This window comes from Balaenoptera borealis (assembly GCF_965194805.1).
Source record: "Balaenoptera borealis genome assembly, chromosome: 4".
NCBI lineage: Eukaryota > Metazoa > Chordata > Mammalia > Artiodactyla > Balaenopteridae > Balaenoptera > Balaenoptera borealis.
The window spans coordinates 114,705,416-114,720,631 of NC_138861.1; the positions used below are offsets into that span (position 1 = coordinate 114,705,416).

The 15,216-nt window shown below is 35.4% G+C and overlaps 1 protein-coding gene across 3 annotated transcripts in view; it reads right to left on the minus strand.

Annotated features, from left to right (window-relative positions):
- Window positions 1-889: 889 nt before the first annotated feature.
- Window positions 890-15,216, minus strand: part of SLC9B1 (solute carrier family 9 member B1) — a 67,599-nt gene continuing 53,272 nt past the window's right edge. For 2 of the 3 annotated variants that reach the window (XM_082389092.1, XM_082389093.1), the window contains exons 7-12: window positions 12,676-12,851; window positions 8,537-8,643; window positions 7,502-7,651; window positions 3,929-4,037; window positions 3,230-3,366; window positions 890-1,120 (exon numbers count right to left, since the gene is read on the minus strand). In XM_082389092.1, coding sequence (XP_082245218.1) covers window positions 908-1,120; window positions 3,230-3,366; window positions 3,929-4,037; window positions 7,502-7,651; window positions 8,537-8,643; window positions 12,676-12,851 — 892 coding nt within the window. In that variant the 3' untranslated portion in view covers window positions 890-907. The remainder of the gene's footprint in view (window positions 1,121-3,229; window positions 3,367-3,928; window positions 4,038-7,501; window positions 7,652-8,536; window positions 8,644-12,675; window positions 12,852-15,216) is intronic. The other variant, XM_082389094.1, reaches the window with a different exon arrangement.

Genomic DNA, 15,216 nt, shown 5'->3' on the forward strand with positions numbered 1-15,216 from the left:
TGCATTTGTCAAGAGCAACGGATGTCACTTTCCATTATATCGATTGAAAATAAGTTGCTAAAAGTATAAATTTTGATGAACCTAATACACAAATTTGCACAGAAGCAGCCAGGAAAATCTTATCACCAAGCTATCATGTTAATAAGATATTATTTGTTGTATTATATAAATTATGACACCAAAAGTTTATTTTTACAATTTGTAAAAGTGTATGTTGTTACTCATGCGTCACTATTGTCCTTATAATATTGTGTGCATAATAAAATAGTCTAAAGGGAAATACTTTATATTTAATTCTTTTAACTGCACTTTTTCCCCGTTTTTGAAACAAGGGGCCCCGCATTTTTATTTTCCACTGGGCCCCACAAATTATGTAGCCAAGTGATGGGAATGCAGGTGAAAAGCACTGTATAAACTGTAGTAAAACCAGAATTTAAAATGCATTTAGTTGACCCACTTAAATTTGGTGTGTTTTATTCTTGTCATTTTTTTTTTCTTTTTTCTGGTAATCTTTTTAACTGAATTACTAACCTGATGGAGAGTTCTACTCCTATTTAGAGACTTACACTATCTTATCTTTCTGTCATTAGGTTCATTTAATTTTTTATGATGCTTAGTTTGTATTATGACAGTAAATCCAACCTGATGGAGTTCTTTAAACTTTCCTAGGGTATTTATAAATTTACTTTGTTCTTGAAATACATAAATACTAACAAGGCATTCTATTTTATATTATTTTTATTAAATTAACTTTGGAATAAAAAGTCATAGGAAACATCTGTAGTGAAATCATATATTTATTAACTCCTTGGTTCTGTGTAGTCTCCACATATTTGTACCTTTTAATTTTTCTCTCATGTAAGAGAATTCATTAAGAGAAGCAGGCAGGTGATGGCAAATCAACTTTTTAATGAAGTTCTAATCCTGCTAATTCCACTTTCATTTTGTTTGGATCATGGCGAGTAAGTACTTTAGGTCCCAGAATGCCAATAATTAGAGCTCCATTTGGAGCTGTGATCAAGATGGCTAGAAAAGCTATTGTCATCACATCCTTCGAATATGGTTCCAAATGGGGTGCACTGATTCTTGCTCTTTCTAGAGCCAGAGGACCTAATACAGCCTACATTTAGAGGAGAAAAAGATGAGGCATAAAGAAAAATGTTAAATGGAGTTAACATATAATAAAAGTAAATAGCCCTGTTAAAACAAATAACACCTAGCACTAGACTACTAGAAAAGAGACAAGACAAAGTGTTGAGGAATTTTCATAAATTACTCATCAATCCTATGTTCTTCCCAGCAAATATATCTGGAAGGAGAGTGAAAAAGTGACAAACCAGTGTGCAGACATTTGGGGGCTGTTTTTGTTTTCTTGTCATCTCAGCTTTCCCCTGTTTAAATACATTTTTTGAGTGCTCACATTATTTTCAGAACCTTAGGAGTTCACCTGAAACCAGAGCTTTGCATATTTGCCTTTACCATGTACCACTAGGTTCCTGGCTACAACGAGACAACACAAAATGCTAAGGTTTCTTACGGTTCTTTAGGATTTTGTTGTCTGTCTTCTTGTTCTTACTACTGGGAGGCAGTGTGATACAGTAAAACTGACAAGAGGTTTGGAATCTATACACTGGGCACTGAGAGGTTACAAAGTAACTTGCCTAAGGTTATAGGCAAGTAACATGGTATTCAAAATAGGCAGCCTGGTCCCAAGGACCTGCTTTTCTAACCATGACATATAGAGGGTTTTGTTGCATGGAAACTCACAAGCTTCTGTTTTGGAATAACAATGGAGAAAATCTCAGGAAATCAAGACATTATATTGTCAGGTTAAACAGTCTGACTATAAGTAGCAATACCTTATCACTGAATCAGAGAGCAAAACTACAAGGTCTCCCTTTTCTCTCTCTCTTTCATTCAGTCATCATTCATTCTTGTAGGCATGCAATGCTTATTTATTGTGTACCTCCTGCATGTTAGGCACTGTGTTAAGTGCTAGGGAAAAAGAATAACAGAAAAAACAAGCACTGTTCCTATCCTTCCTATATAATCTAGTGGAGAGATTCAGTCATCAATCAAATAGTCATACAAATTAAATATATAATTAAAAATAATATATGTGCATTCATGTATGGTAGAGTGGGTGGCAGGCATAGGAAAGATATATTTTAAAAAGAATCAGCGTGTCTCTAGTTTAAAATCATAACACTTAGCTCTACAATATTCAGCAAAATGTAAAAATTCCAATTTTCAGATATACTCTTTTTTTTTATAATCAAAAAAAAGGTGTTTTTTTTTTTAAGATTTAAACAATGTTTTAAATATAATGCAAATCTGCCACCTCACACTCTGATACCTAAAGGAAAAGCGCACCTCACAGCATCCTGCAGCCCCACAACCAGCCCCTCCCCGTGCACAAAGTTGCTGCTCCCTCCCCCCCACCCCCAAGTTCATTCACTTTCAGGGGCTTCTCATGTGATTTTGGACTCACAAATAAGTTGTAAAAGTAATACAAAGACTTTCTATATACCCTTCATTCAGATTTCCCAAATGTTAACTCTTGTATGACCACAGTTCAATAACCAAAAATCAGAAAATTAACACTGGTATAATATATATTATATATATACACACACACATACACTAATCTAGAGACCTCATTCAAATTTCAACAACTGTCCAACTAATGTCCTTTTTTTTGGACCAGGAGCCAATGCCTGAACTAAATCCACTGCATTTAGTAAGTGTTTCCTTGGTCTCCTTTTATGGGAGACAGATCCTTAGTCTGTCTTTGTCTTACATGACCTTGACACTTTTGAAGAGTACTGGTCAATTAGTTTGCACACTGTCTCTCACTTTGCTTTTGTCTAATATTTTCTCATGATAAGATTGACGTTATGTGTGTTTGGCAGGAACACCCAGAAGTAATGCTGTGCCCTTTTCAGCGCATTCAGGTATACTCTTATTTTATGTCTTGGGAAAACAGAAAAATGTTTTTGTAAGTTTAGGAAGTATTTGTCATTAAAAGCACAGTTTTCAATTTCAGAAAAATTGCTTTTAAAACTGAGTTTCTTAAAGATTACATTAATTTTAATGAGTAGTGACGATCAATCAAGCATTTTAAAAGTAAGATTAATGGCCCATATTTTGTGACTGGATGTTTTTTTCATTTAGAATTTTTTAAAAAAATCAACATTAAAATAATTAGAATGACTTAATATGTTCTTACTTGGACTGTAGCTTTGGGCATCCACGATAAAGCAATAAATATTTTCTCCTTAAAATTAAAACCAGCAAAAGACATCAATACAAATGTAAAAGAAATTCGAACCAATAATGCCAAACTCAGTGTAGCAACACAAATGCCTACAACAGATAAAAACAAACATAAATAACACAATATTTGGGAAGTAGTGGTTCTTTATGCCTAGAGATAGATATGATTTGTAAATGGGTTGAAAGCATTTTAGGGCTAGTGTCTCTGTATATCTTTATTTTTTTTAAGTAAAAACAATAATCATAAAAATACAAATATGATTGAGGCTTCTATGTAAAGTGCAAGAGATAATATGATGGTGGAGGTATGATGAAAAATAAGATAAATTACATTTATTTAATTCTGAGCTAACAGACGTTGAACTTTTACTATAAATGAAAGTATTCAAAAGGTGCTAATGGTATCCAATATTTCCCCTCAGAAAAATTTCTAATCTCCATTTCCTCAGATCACTCAGGGAAGATATTCAGGGTTGTCTTTGGTTACAAAGAGCGTACAGGATAAAGGAAGAACAAATGTATGTTACAACATGTGCTTCTGAAGAAGGTCCTTGTAGCATTCAAAGACATGTTGTAAATAAAAATAAAAATTATTCAAAGTTTTCTTAAATGTTTTCAAATCTTATATTTTTGTGCCTCTGATCATTCTTACCAATAGCATTTGATTTAAGAGATGTGACAGATACTTCCGCTCCAACCAAACCGAAAAGAAGAGGTTGAAAAATATTCCATGCAGTTCCAATAATTTTTTGGACTCTAATCTGTAGAAAAGGGTAATAAATTTTCAGTTATTGTGACACATATAAGTATTTGCATTTCAGAAGTTTAAAGTCTCTCAACATTTAATAAACTTAAGATATTTTATTTGTAGAAGAAATGTTAAAACAATAAAAATTAAATGAGTAGGTTAATTCTTTTACACAAACACTTAGAATTTGATTAAAAGAAATCTACAAAGCAATAAAATAAAAATATTATTTGGTAATTCTCTCATGGAACAAGTAAGGTCTTTGAAGTTCCACACATGTTCTGATGGTACAGTAAGAGTTCTACATTTTGTTTGTAAGGCAACTGAACAGAGACAGAACTACATCATGCCTGATGAGAACATACTCAAGATCATTCAGACATTTCAGCTCTCAAAAATGAGTTGGGGGGGACTTCCCTGGTGGCGCAGTGGTTAGGAATATGCCTGCCAATGCAGGGGACACGGGTTCGAGCCCTGGTCTGGGAAGATCCCACATGCCGCGGAGCAACTACGCCCGTGCGCCAGGGCTGCTGAGCCTGAGCTCTAGAGCCTGCGAGTCACGGCTCCTGAAGCCCGTGCGCCACAACTACTGAAGTCCATGCACCGAGAGCCCGTGCTCCGCAACAAGAGAAGCCACCACAATGAGAAACCCACGCACCGCAAAGAAGAGTAGTCCCTGCTCACTGCAACTAGAGAAAGCCCGCGTGTAGCAACGAAGACCCAACGCAGCCAAAAATAAAAAAATAAAAAAATACATTTATTAAAAAAAAAAAAAAATGAGTTGGGAAGACCTCCACTAAAAATTATCCTGGGACCAAATCCCATGAAAGTGAATCCTGATAGGTCCTAAACAACTAGGAAAAAAATTCTGGTAATCTGTTAGGCCTGCTTCCAAAAGGACCCATATTGAAAACATCAAAGTTATTTTCTCCTTAAAACCAAACCAGAACATTTAATAGATTCTAACTTGGTTGCCTGCCTGGCTTCCCTTTCCGGGAATGAACCCCCCCAGTGCTGCTTCCACAATTACATGGTTATAGGAAATGCGCCTAGTGACATCACAGTACTCTGGCTCTTTTCCAGGAATTTGGATGAAGAGATTTTAGTCTCAGTCTGGGTTTATCTTTTTTTACAGGTGGAGATACATAAAACTTTAATATCCTTTGTTTGAGGCATAAACTATCTTCATAACTACTGCCCTTACGACTAGGTTTTCTGGTTGTCGTTTATAAAAGTAAGTTTAAAAAAGGAAGTAACAAAGGAAAACCAATATTACTCTTTCTTCTTTGTAGCACATTATCTTATTTGTTACTTTTAATCTTTAAAATCTATTTATTCTTTACTTTTTGATTTCCTTTATCATGTAAAAAAACTAGTAGTTTTCATTTATTTGTAATTTATTATTAGTGATTTAATTTCTCTTACAATTATGAATTTCTCAGAATACTAAACAAAATGCCCATATGATTTTTGGATAGGGAAGTTCTCAAGCTCATTCTAAAATTTATCTAACAAAGAATATGGGCAGGAACAGCCAAGAAATAATTTAAAAATAGGTATAATAAGAAGGAATCTTCTATATTAGATTTTGAGACATAAAACTACAGTGATTTAAAGTATAGTGGTATTGGCATAGAAATAGAGAAGTTTAAATAGATTCCAGAAGTAAATTTATATATATATATATATATATATATATATATATACATATGAGTTTAGCACATGTTAAAAGAGACACTTAAGTCATTGAATAATTAATGGATTAATCAATAAATACTTTGGCAAAAATAGATTATACAATTCATATGCATATATATGTATGTATATATATGTATGTCTATGAATACATATATATAAACACACACATGTACATCCTTACCTCACATCATTCACAAAAATAGATTCCAGATGGATTAAAGAACTAAATGCAAAATAAAACAAACTACCAAAGTATTAGATAATATATAAGATGTTATAATGTTTATAATCTCATAATCTTGGGTGAAAAAATCTTTCTTAAACAAGATGCAGAACCCAAAACCAAAAAGGAAAAACTGACAGATTTGACTATAGGAAATTTTACTGCCATACAAAAGACATCAAAAACAAAGTTGAAGATAAGCAAAAATTACACGTAACATGTAGATAACAAAGAATTAGTAGCCCTAACATATAAAGAAACTCTATAAATTAGGAACAAAAAGGCTAATAAACCAATTAAAAAATGGGCAAAGAATATGAATAAGTAGTTATAAAAGAACATATGAATAGAAGCTTACTCCACTACTAATCAGAGAAATATAAATAAAGAATAACAATGTAATATAGTTTCTTACCCATCAGATTGTTAAAAAAAAAAAAAGAACAATTGATAATACCCAAGATTGTTGATGGGTTTAGGTGTTAGGGACTCTCCTACACCGTTGGTAGTAAACAGTGTAAATAAAATCCTTTTAAGGGATAATTTGGCAGTACCCATCAAAATAGAAATGTACAATTTCTAAATCCAGCCATTCCACTTCTAGAAATATTCCTTCAGAAGTACTCATACATTTGCAAAACCGCACATGAATAGGATTGTTCATGGAAGTACTGTTTGTAATAACAAAACATGGAAGTGATCTAAATGTCTACAGATAGAGGAGTGATTAGAGGAAATGATCTGGGAAGGAGATTTGATATTTGGCAATGGTGGGGGAAAAGGAGTCTTTTACATTGTATTCCATATGTGGGCCTTCTTACTGTTTTATTTATTTATTTATTTATTTATTTATTTATTTATTTATTTATGTTTATAAATTTATTTATTTATATTTGGCTGCATTGGGTCTTCCTTGCTGCGCGCGGGATTTCTTTTAGTTGAGGTGAGCGGGGGCTACTCTTCGTTGTGGTGCGCGGGCTTCTCATTGCGGTGGCTTCTCCTGTTGCGGAGCACAGGCTCTAGGTGCACGGGCTTCAGTAGCTGTGGCATGCAGGCTCAGTAGTTGTGGCTCGCGGGCTCTAGAGCGCAGGGTCAGTAGTTGCGGTGCACGGGCTTTGTTGCTCCGCGGCATGTGGGATCTTCCCAGACCAGGGCTCGAATCCATGTCCCCTGCATTAACAGACGGATTCTTAACCACTGCGCCACCAAAGAAGTTCCCTTCTTATTCTTCTAATATTTATGAGCATATTTGTATGTGTTAATTGTATAACTAAAATTTTAATAAATAAAATAATTAAATCAATAAAAGTTATATAATCATATTGCATTAAACTTGGGAAAAAGAGAGAGGCCTGATGTGATAACTCAATTTCTGACTGCATTTTAGTCCTTCTTCTAAATATTTTATTTCCTTGACTGATTCATTCACTTCCTTGAAGATACTAACTTATGGAACATCTTCCAACTAGAGTGCGATTTCCTAAAATATCCATTATAGATGTAAAAAAAATGCAGTTATTTTATCTTTTAAAAAATGGTGTATTAAAAATATTCACCTTTTCTTTGGACCAACTTGTCCCTGCAACGAAACTCAATACTAGTGTGCATAATCCTCCAGCTGCATGCAAACCAATGCGATGGCTGCCTAAGACAGCAGAAACACACATACTCAAAATAAGAAATGCTCTCTTCACTGCAAGTTTTCCCTAGAATTTGATAGATATTTGGAAATTAATTTATGTTAAATATATAATACAATTATCATATTATCTATCATTTATTATTGACCCTTTGATACCATGTCTTCATATGTTGTATCAAATAATGTCTAAAATTTTGACTTTCTCACCACATATTTTAGCAAACTAGGTATCAAGTGACAAAATTTGCAATTACTGAGTTTCATCTTCTGCCATATCTCTGATACTAACGTCAGTAAAATGGTTATAATACTTTAACTGTAAGAGAAGAAGGAAAGAAAAGAGACCCATATAACCTGTATTTCCATATAACATATCCAAAGAATTCTTAAAAGTAAATGTCTGAATATCTTTTTAGCTAAGACAATAATTGCTGGGAAATTAAGATGGAAGTTACAGAAATCTAACAGTAATGGCATATCCTTTAGGGCAGGAAAGGGTTGAGTTTGATAGTGTTTCCTTGGTCAAAGGGAGAGGGAGTGAATTTAAGTCAGAAAATATGCAGAGATAAATGGGAATATATTTCTCCAAAAATGTTCAATGTAAAGTTTGAGGGAAAAAGATTTTTTAAAAAATGTCAGGAGTCAACAGGGAATTTAATGAAGAAAGGAGTGGGATGGAATGGAGAAGCTACTCTGAATTAAGTACATTTTTCTGATATTCCTTATTTGCCTAATCAGGAAGCTGGGACTTCAGTTAGGACCACTGACCTGGAAAAATCACAACTGTGCTCAGTTTTAAGCAGAGTAGGCATTGGAGGCCTCTTTTGGAGAAAGAGAACTAAATATTAAATTTATTATTTCATGGATCTTCTAAAAGTTCAAATTTTTGAAAGAAACGTCTTTTGAAAGAAATACTGTACTTCCAAACAATAGATTATTTTTTATTTACCTGATCTCTACTTGGAAAATATCGAGTAAACATTCCCAAAACAATTCCTACCAGCACACCAACAAGTACATCCCGAAAAGAGGACATGAGGTTGCTAAGTACACCACCTGTAAGGGCACACAATAAGAAAAACATTTCATAGAGAAGTATTTTCACATACCCAACACATCGGAAAATCAAATGTAGGTGATTCATAAAGAAAGGTATGTATCATAGAATAAATATACAAAAATGGACCTTTAATGTTCAAACACGTGAAAACATATGCACATCTATTTGATAAATTGAATATGTACTCTCCAATGATTTAATACATATACACAACTCAGAAATGTTCATTGAATAAGTACGCCAGAAAACAAAGCAGTAATAAACCACAATGTGCTCCCCTTACACACCCAACCTAAAAGACCAAGTGAGGTAGAAGAATGCACAGAGATTGGCAAAGGGGAACCTCTGGTACCTAGCACATGGTTGTTAATGTTTTCCTCTGATATTCTATTATGATAAACAAATAATTTAAACATAAAAAGGACAATTTAATAACAACAACAACAACATAAAAAAAAGATTTAACCCAGGGTCAATCCTAGGAATATTCAAGGATCAACTGATTTTTCAATATAATGTCTCATGGATACATGTAGTTTATTGTAATAAGTTTTAAAAAATATCCAGAGTCACAAAAAAGTTCAGCTATGCTCTGTGTATTCAACTCAATAAGGTATGTAAATATACATATTTTAGAACTATTTTCCCATTAAAAATAATAGAAGTGGAGGGTGACAACAGTAGAAGGTAGAATGGGAACCCCAGAACCTTGATCCCCTACAGAGACACCCATTTAACAACAATATACAGTCCAAAAGGCTTTCTGCTCATTTAAAAAATTACAGCAAGAGAAAAGCAACACATCATATATAAGAGAGCGTCCATAAAATTATCAGAGGCTTACATAGCAGGAACCTTATAAGAAGGTAGGATGATATATTCAAAATTTTGAAAGAAAAAATTGCCACCCAAGAATACTATCCCACAAAATTGTCCTTCAAAGTGAAGGCAAAATTAAGACTTCCTCAGATAAACAAGGCTGATGGAGTTCATCACCACTAGACCTGCCTAACAAGAAATGTTAAAGGGAATCCTTCAAGTGGAAATAAAAGGATGTTAGACAGCAACACAAAAGCATTAAATATAAACCTCCAGTAAAGGTAAATAGATGAATTCAGAATCCTGTAATACCTTAATGGTGCTAAGGAAATCACTTTTAATTCTGTTTTGGAATTTAAGATAAAAGCACAAAAGATAACTATAAAACTATGTTAATGGATACATAATATAAAAAATGTAATTTGTGACACTGATAACATAAAGTGAGGAGGCTGAGAGGTAAAGGAATAGAGGAGTAGAGTTTTTGTATGCAATTGAAGTTGTTATCATTTTAAAACAGATTGCTGTAACTTTAAGGATGGCAAAAGATATTCCATGCAAATGGTACCCCAAAGAGAACAGGGGTGGTCATACTTATATCAGACAAATAGACTTTAGGTCAAATACTGTCACAAGAGGTAAAGAAGGACATTACCTAATGGTAAAAGGGCCAATTGACCTGGAAGGTAAGGTTAGATCTCAATATCTACTATATTCCAAAATATAGATGCTTTGAAGATCTAATGCGTAAAATAAAACTTTAAAAGTCCTTAAAATTTTAAGAGACAGTTTACATAGTTATGTGGTGGAAGAGGATTTTTAAGCATGTACCTGCTTGGTTTCCACTTTTTCGGTCCTCCTCAAATTAGGTTTGGTCTCCTGTAGCATGTTCCCCTAGCATCTTATGCTATGTAATATTTATTACATCTGTAATTATTTGTTTCATATAAACCCCTTGAGACCATTGGCCACATGGTCTTCTCTGTCTGCTGTGTTGGGAGGCAGGATAGAATAGTAGTTAAAAGTGTGGGTCTGGGGTCAGACTGCTACGTTTGCATCTTGGTTCCCCTACTTATTATATCTGTGACTTTGAGCACATTACTTAACCTCTGTTCCTTAGTTTCCTTATCTGCAAAATGAGCATAGCACTACTGTGACTATTGAGTCAAAACATCTACAGAACTTACAGCAAGTACAAAGCAGTTACTCAATAAAAACTAATATTGTTGTTCACTGTTGATCCTCAGTGTTTGATACAGTAGCTGGTACAATGGAAGAGGAGCACAAAAAATATGTTTTGAAAGAATGACTGATACCAGTCATGAAGGAAAAGATGGCCAGATCTGACAATAAAAAATTTAGGACTTCTGAATGGCAGAAAAGAGATAAAGTTAAAAGTCAAATTACAAAAACCATAGGATATAAAACAAATGGTTATCATTCTTAATTTTGTGCAGAATCTTAACAAATCAAAAGAACAAATGATGAACATACCTATAGGATATAGACAAAATATTTCAAGAAAAGCAATCTATTAAACATTCCAAAATGCTAATGACCAATAAACACGAACATTTGTTTAACACCACTAGTATTCAAAGTACTTCATTTAAAGAGACCTCACTCTTCACCTGTCAAATTAGCTAAGCTAAAAAGGACTAGTAAATACCTAATTTTGAAGAAGGTGAAGAGAAAGTGGCACGCTTGTGCACCCTGGTAGGACAAGATATTGTGGCAATATATTTCAAAAATCTTAGAATGTTATATACTTTTTAACTCAATAATTTCTCTTTTAAGATTAAGAAAATATTGGGACTTCCCTGGTGGCGCAGTGGTTAAGAATCTGCCTGCCAATGCAGGGGACACGCGTTCAGTCCCTGGTCCAGGAAGATCCCACATGCCGTGGAGCAACTAAGCACGTGTGCCAGAACTACTGAGCCTGCGAGCCACAACTACTGAAGCCCGCATGCCTAGAGCCCATGCTCTGCAACAAGAGAAGCCACCTCAATGAGAAGCCCATGCACCGCAATGAAGAGTAGCCCCTGCTCACCACAACTAGAGAAAAGCTTGCATGCAAAAACAACCCGACACAGGAAAAAATAAAACATTTTTTAAAGTATTAAAAAAGATTAAGAAAATATTAAGATTAGGTACAACTATTTAGCTGTAAGATGTTCAACCAAGCATTATTTTAATAGTAAATATTGGTGTCAACTTCAATTTTCAACATGTTAAGTAATCATGATGCAGCCAATCGAATACTATGCAACCATTACAAATGTCATAAAAATGTTTACTGAAAAGGACCATCTTTGCAATACACAGGTAACTGCAAAACAACTCAGGTTATAAGAAAGTATGGTTAATATTCAATAATTTTATAAGAATATTGGGAGGGAGAGAAAGAGCTAGAGATAGATGGGGATGGGGGAGAAAAGGAGAAGTCTGGGTGAATTTACATCAAAAGATTCACAATTATTATTCCTGGGGGTATAACTATTACAGACTTTATTTTTACCTTTTCCCTTTTTTCCTTCTTATTCATTTATATCTTATGATTTTAAGAGAAACTATATATATAACTTTTCAACTTTAAAATGTTTTGGTGCTTTAATAATACAGAATATTGAACTTCGAACACTGGCAGATAATTAATGCATTATTAAATGTGGAATGTTTACTTTCACAATTTCTGCCAAGTGACGTTCAAGACCAAATATCACCTTGGGATTTAGAATTGGTGCAGGATCTTGTCCCATCACTGCCAAAAAGACACACACTTGTCCACACTCTATATATATAAGTTGGCTTAGTAACAGAACAACCAGTTATTTATAATGATGGCCAGAAAGGTACATCTCCAAATATCTATTCGATATATTAGTAGTACTAATAATATTTCTGCCTAAATTTTTCTATTGAAAACTGTGATAAAATTCCAAAGCAACAAGAGCAGATAAATGGTAATAATATGGGTTATCAAATTAATTGGAATATTTGGTTATTAAAAGGAAATCACTTGTGTTAAGTAGTGGTATCTTAACCCACTGAAATTCCTTCTCTGGTCTAGAATGAGCTGTCTGTGAAGAATAAAAAGATGTTACATAGAAAAGTCTTCATTAATAAATGCAGAGGCAAAGCCACAAACCTTGTTTAAAGAATAAAAAAAGCAATGAGTTATACAGTAGCTGTTGTATTTTTTTGTTTACCTGAGGAGAAGACTATGCTCAAGCATGTATTGAATCCAGTGATAGCTACAATGTCATCCAAACTGCTGGCAGCTATTAATAAGGTTGGAATGCCTTTCTCAACACCATATCCCTTTTCTTGCAAATGTAGCATGGAAGGGACAACAACAGCAGGAGAGACGGCACCGACTACAAAACTGAGAGAAAAATCTTTGAAAACCAACCTAAAAACATCCTTTTAATGAAAGTGTTTTATAGTAAATTGTACAACAAATATATTAACCTTTTCAATGACTTTTTTATTGGAGTATAATTGCTTTACAATGTTGTGTTAGTTTCTGCTGTACAGCGAAGTGAATCAGCTATATGTATACATATATTCCCTCCCTCTTGGACCTCCCTCACCCCCCTTCCCACCCATCTAGGTCATCACAGAGCACCAAGCTGAGCTCCCTGTGCTACACAGCAGGTTCCCACTAGCTACCTATTTTACACATGGTAGTGTATATATGCCAAACCTAATCTCCCAATTCGTCCCACCCTCCCTTTCCCCCTCTGTGTCCACATGTCTGTTCTCTACATCTGTGTCTCTATTCCTACCCTGGAAATAGGTTCATCCGTACCATTTTTCTAGATCCTACATATATGTGTTAATATACGATATTTGTTTTTCTCTTTCTGACTTACTTCACTCTGTATGACAGACTCTAGGTTCATCCCCATCTCTACAAATGACCCAGTTTCATTCCTTTTTATGGCTGAGTAATACTCCATTATATATATGTACCACATCTTCTCTTTACAATGACTTTGAATGTAAAAATTCTGCTTTTGAGTGAATGTCATTTAATGGTGGTAAAAATGTTCACATATTCTTTAGTGCTGGTTAAAACTCTATAGAAATTTCATTCAAGATGTTGGGTCAAGCACAAATTGCAGCCTTTACCTCCATCTCAAAACCATTTGAAATGAAGACATGAAAATAATAGGAGAGGGAGGAACTAAGATGGCGGAGTAGAAGGACATGCTCTCACTCCCTCTTGTGAGAACACCAGAATCACAACTAGCTGCTGGACAATCATCGACAGGAAGACACTGGAACTCACCAAAAAAGGTACCCCACATCCAAAGACAAAGGAGAAGCCACAATGAGACGGTAGGAGGGGCGCAATCACAGTAAAATCAAATCCCATAACTGCTGGGTGGGTGACTCACAGACTGGAGAACACTTAGACCACAGAAGTCCACCCACTGGAGTGAAGGTTCTGAGCCCCACGTCAGGCTTCCCAACCTGGGGGTCTGGCAACGAGAGGAGGAATTCCTAGAGAATCAGACTTTGAAGTCTAGTGGGATTTGATTGCAGGACTTTGACAGGACTGGGGGAAACAGAGACTCCACTCTTGGAGGGCACACACAAAGTAGGGTGTGCATCGGGACTCAGGGGAAGGAGTAGCGACCCCAGGGGAAACTGAACCAGACCTACCTGCTAGTGTTGGAGGGTCTCCTGCAGAGGCGGGGGTTGGCTGTGGCTCACTGTGGGGACAAGGACACTGGCAGCAGAAGTTCTGGGAAGTACTCCTTGGTGTGAACCCTCCCAGAGTCTGTCATTAGCCCCACCAAAGAGCCCAGGTAGGCTCCAGTGTTGGGTTGCCTCAGGCCAAACAACCAACAGGGAGGGAACCCAGCCCCACCCATCAGCAGTCAAGCAGATTAAAGTTTTCCTGAGCTCTGCCCACCAGAGCAACAGTCAGCTCTACGCACCACCAGTCCCTCCATCAGGAAACTTCCACAAGCCTCTTAGATAGCCTCATCCACCAGAGGGCAGACAGCAGAAGCAAGAAGAACTACAATCCTGCAGCCTGTGGAACAAAAACCACATTCACAGAAAGACAGACAAGATGAAAAGGCAGAGGGCTATGTACCAGATGAAGGAACAAGATAAAACCCCAGAAAAACAACTAAATGAAGTGGAGATAGGCAAACTTCCAGAAAAAGAATTCAGAATAATGATAGTGAAGATGATCCAGGACCTCAGAAAAAGAATGGAGGCAAAGATCGAGAAGATGCAAGAAATGTTTACAAAGACCTAGAAGAATTAAAGAACAAACAAACAGAGATGAACAATACAATAACTGAAATGAAAACTACACTAGAATGAATCAATAGCAGAATAACTGAGGAAGAAGAACAGATAAGTGACCTGGAAGACAGAATGGTGGAATTCACTGCTGCGGAACATAATAAAGAAAAAAGAATGAAAAGAAATGAAGACAGCCTAAGAGACCTCTGGGACAACATTAAACAAAACAACATTCGCATTATATGGGTCCCAGAAGGAGAAGAGAGAGAGAAAGGACCAGAGAAAATATTTGAAGAGATTATAGTTGAAAACTTCCCTAACATGGGAAAGGAAATAGCCACCCAATAGCTGTCCAGGAAGCGCAGCGAGTCCCATATAGGATAAACCCAAGGCGAAACACGCCAAGACACATAGTAATCAAATTGGCAAAAATTAAAGACAAAGAAAAAGTATTGAAAGCAGCAAGGGAAAAACGAAAAATA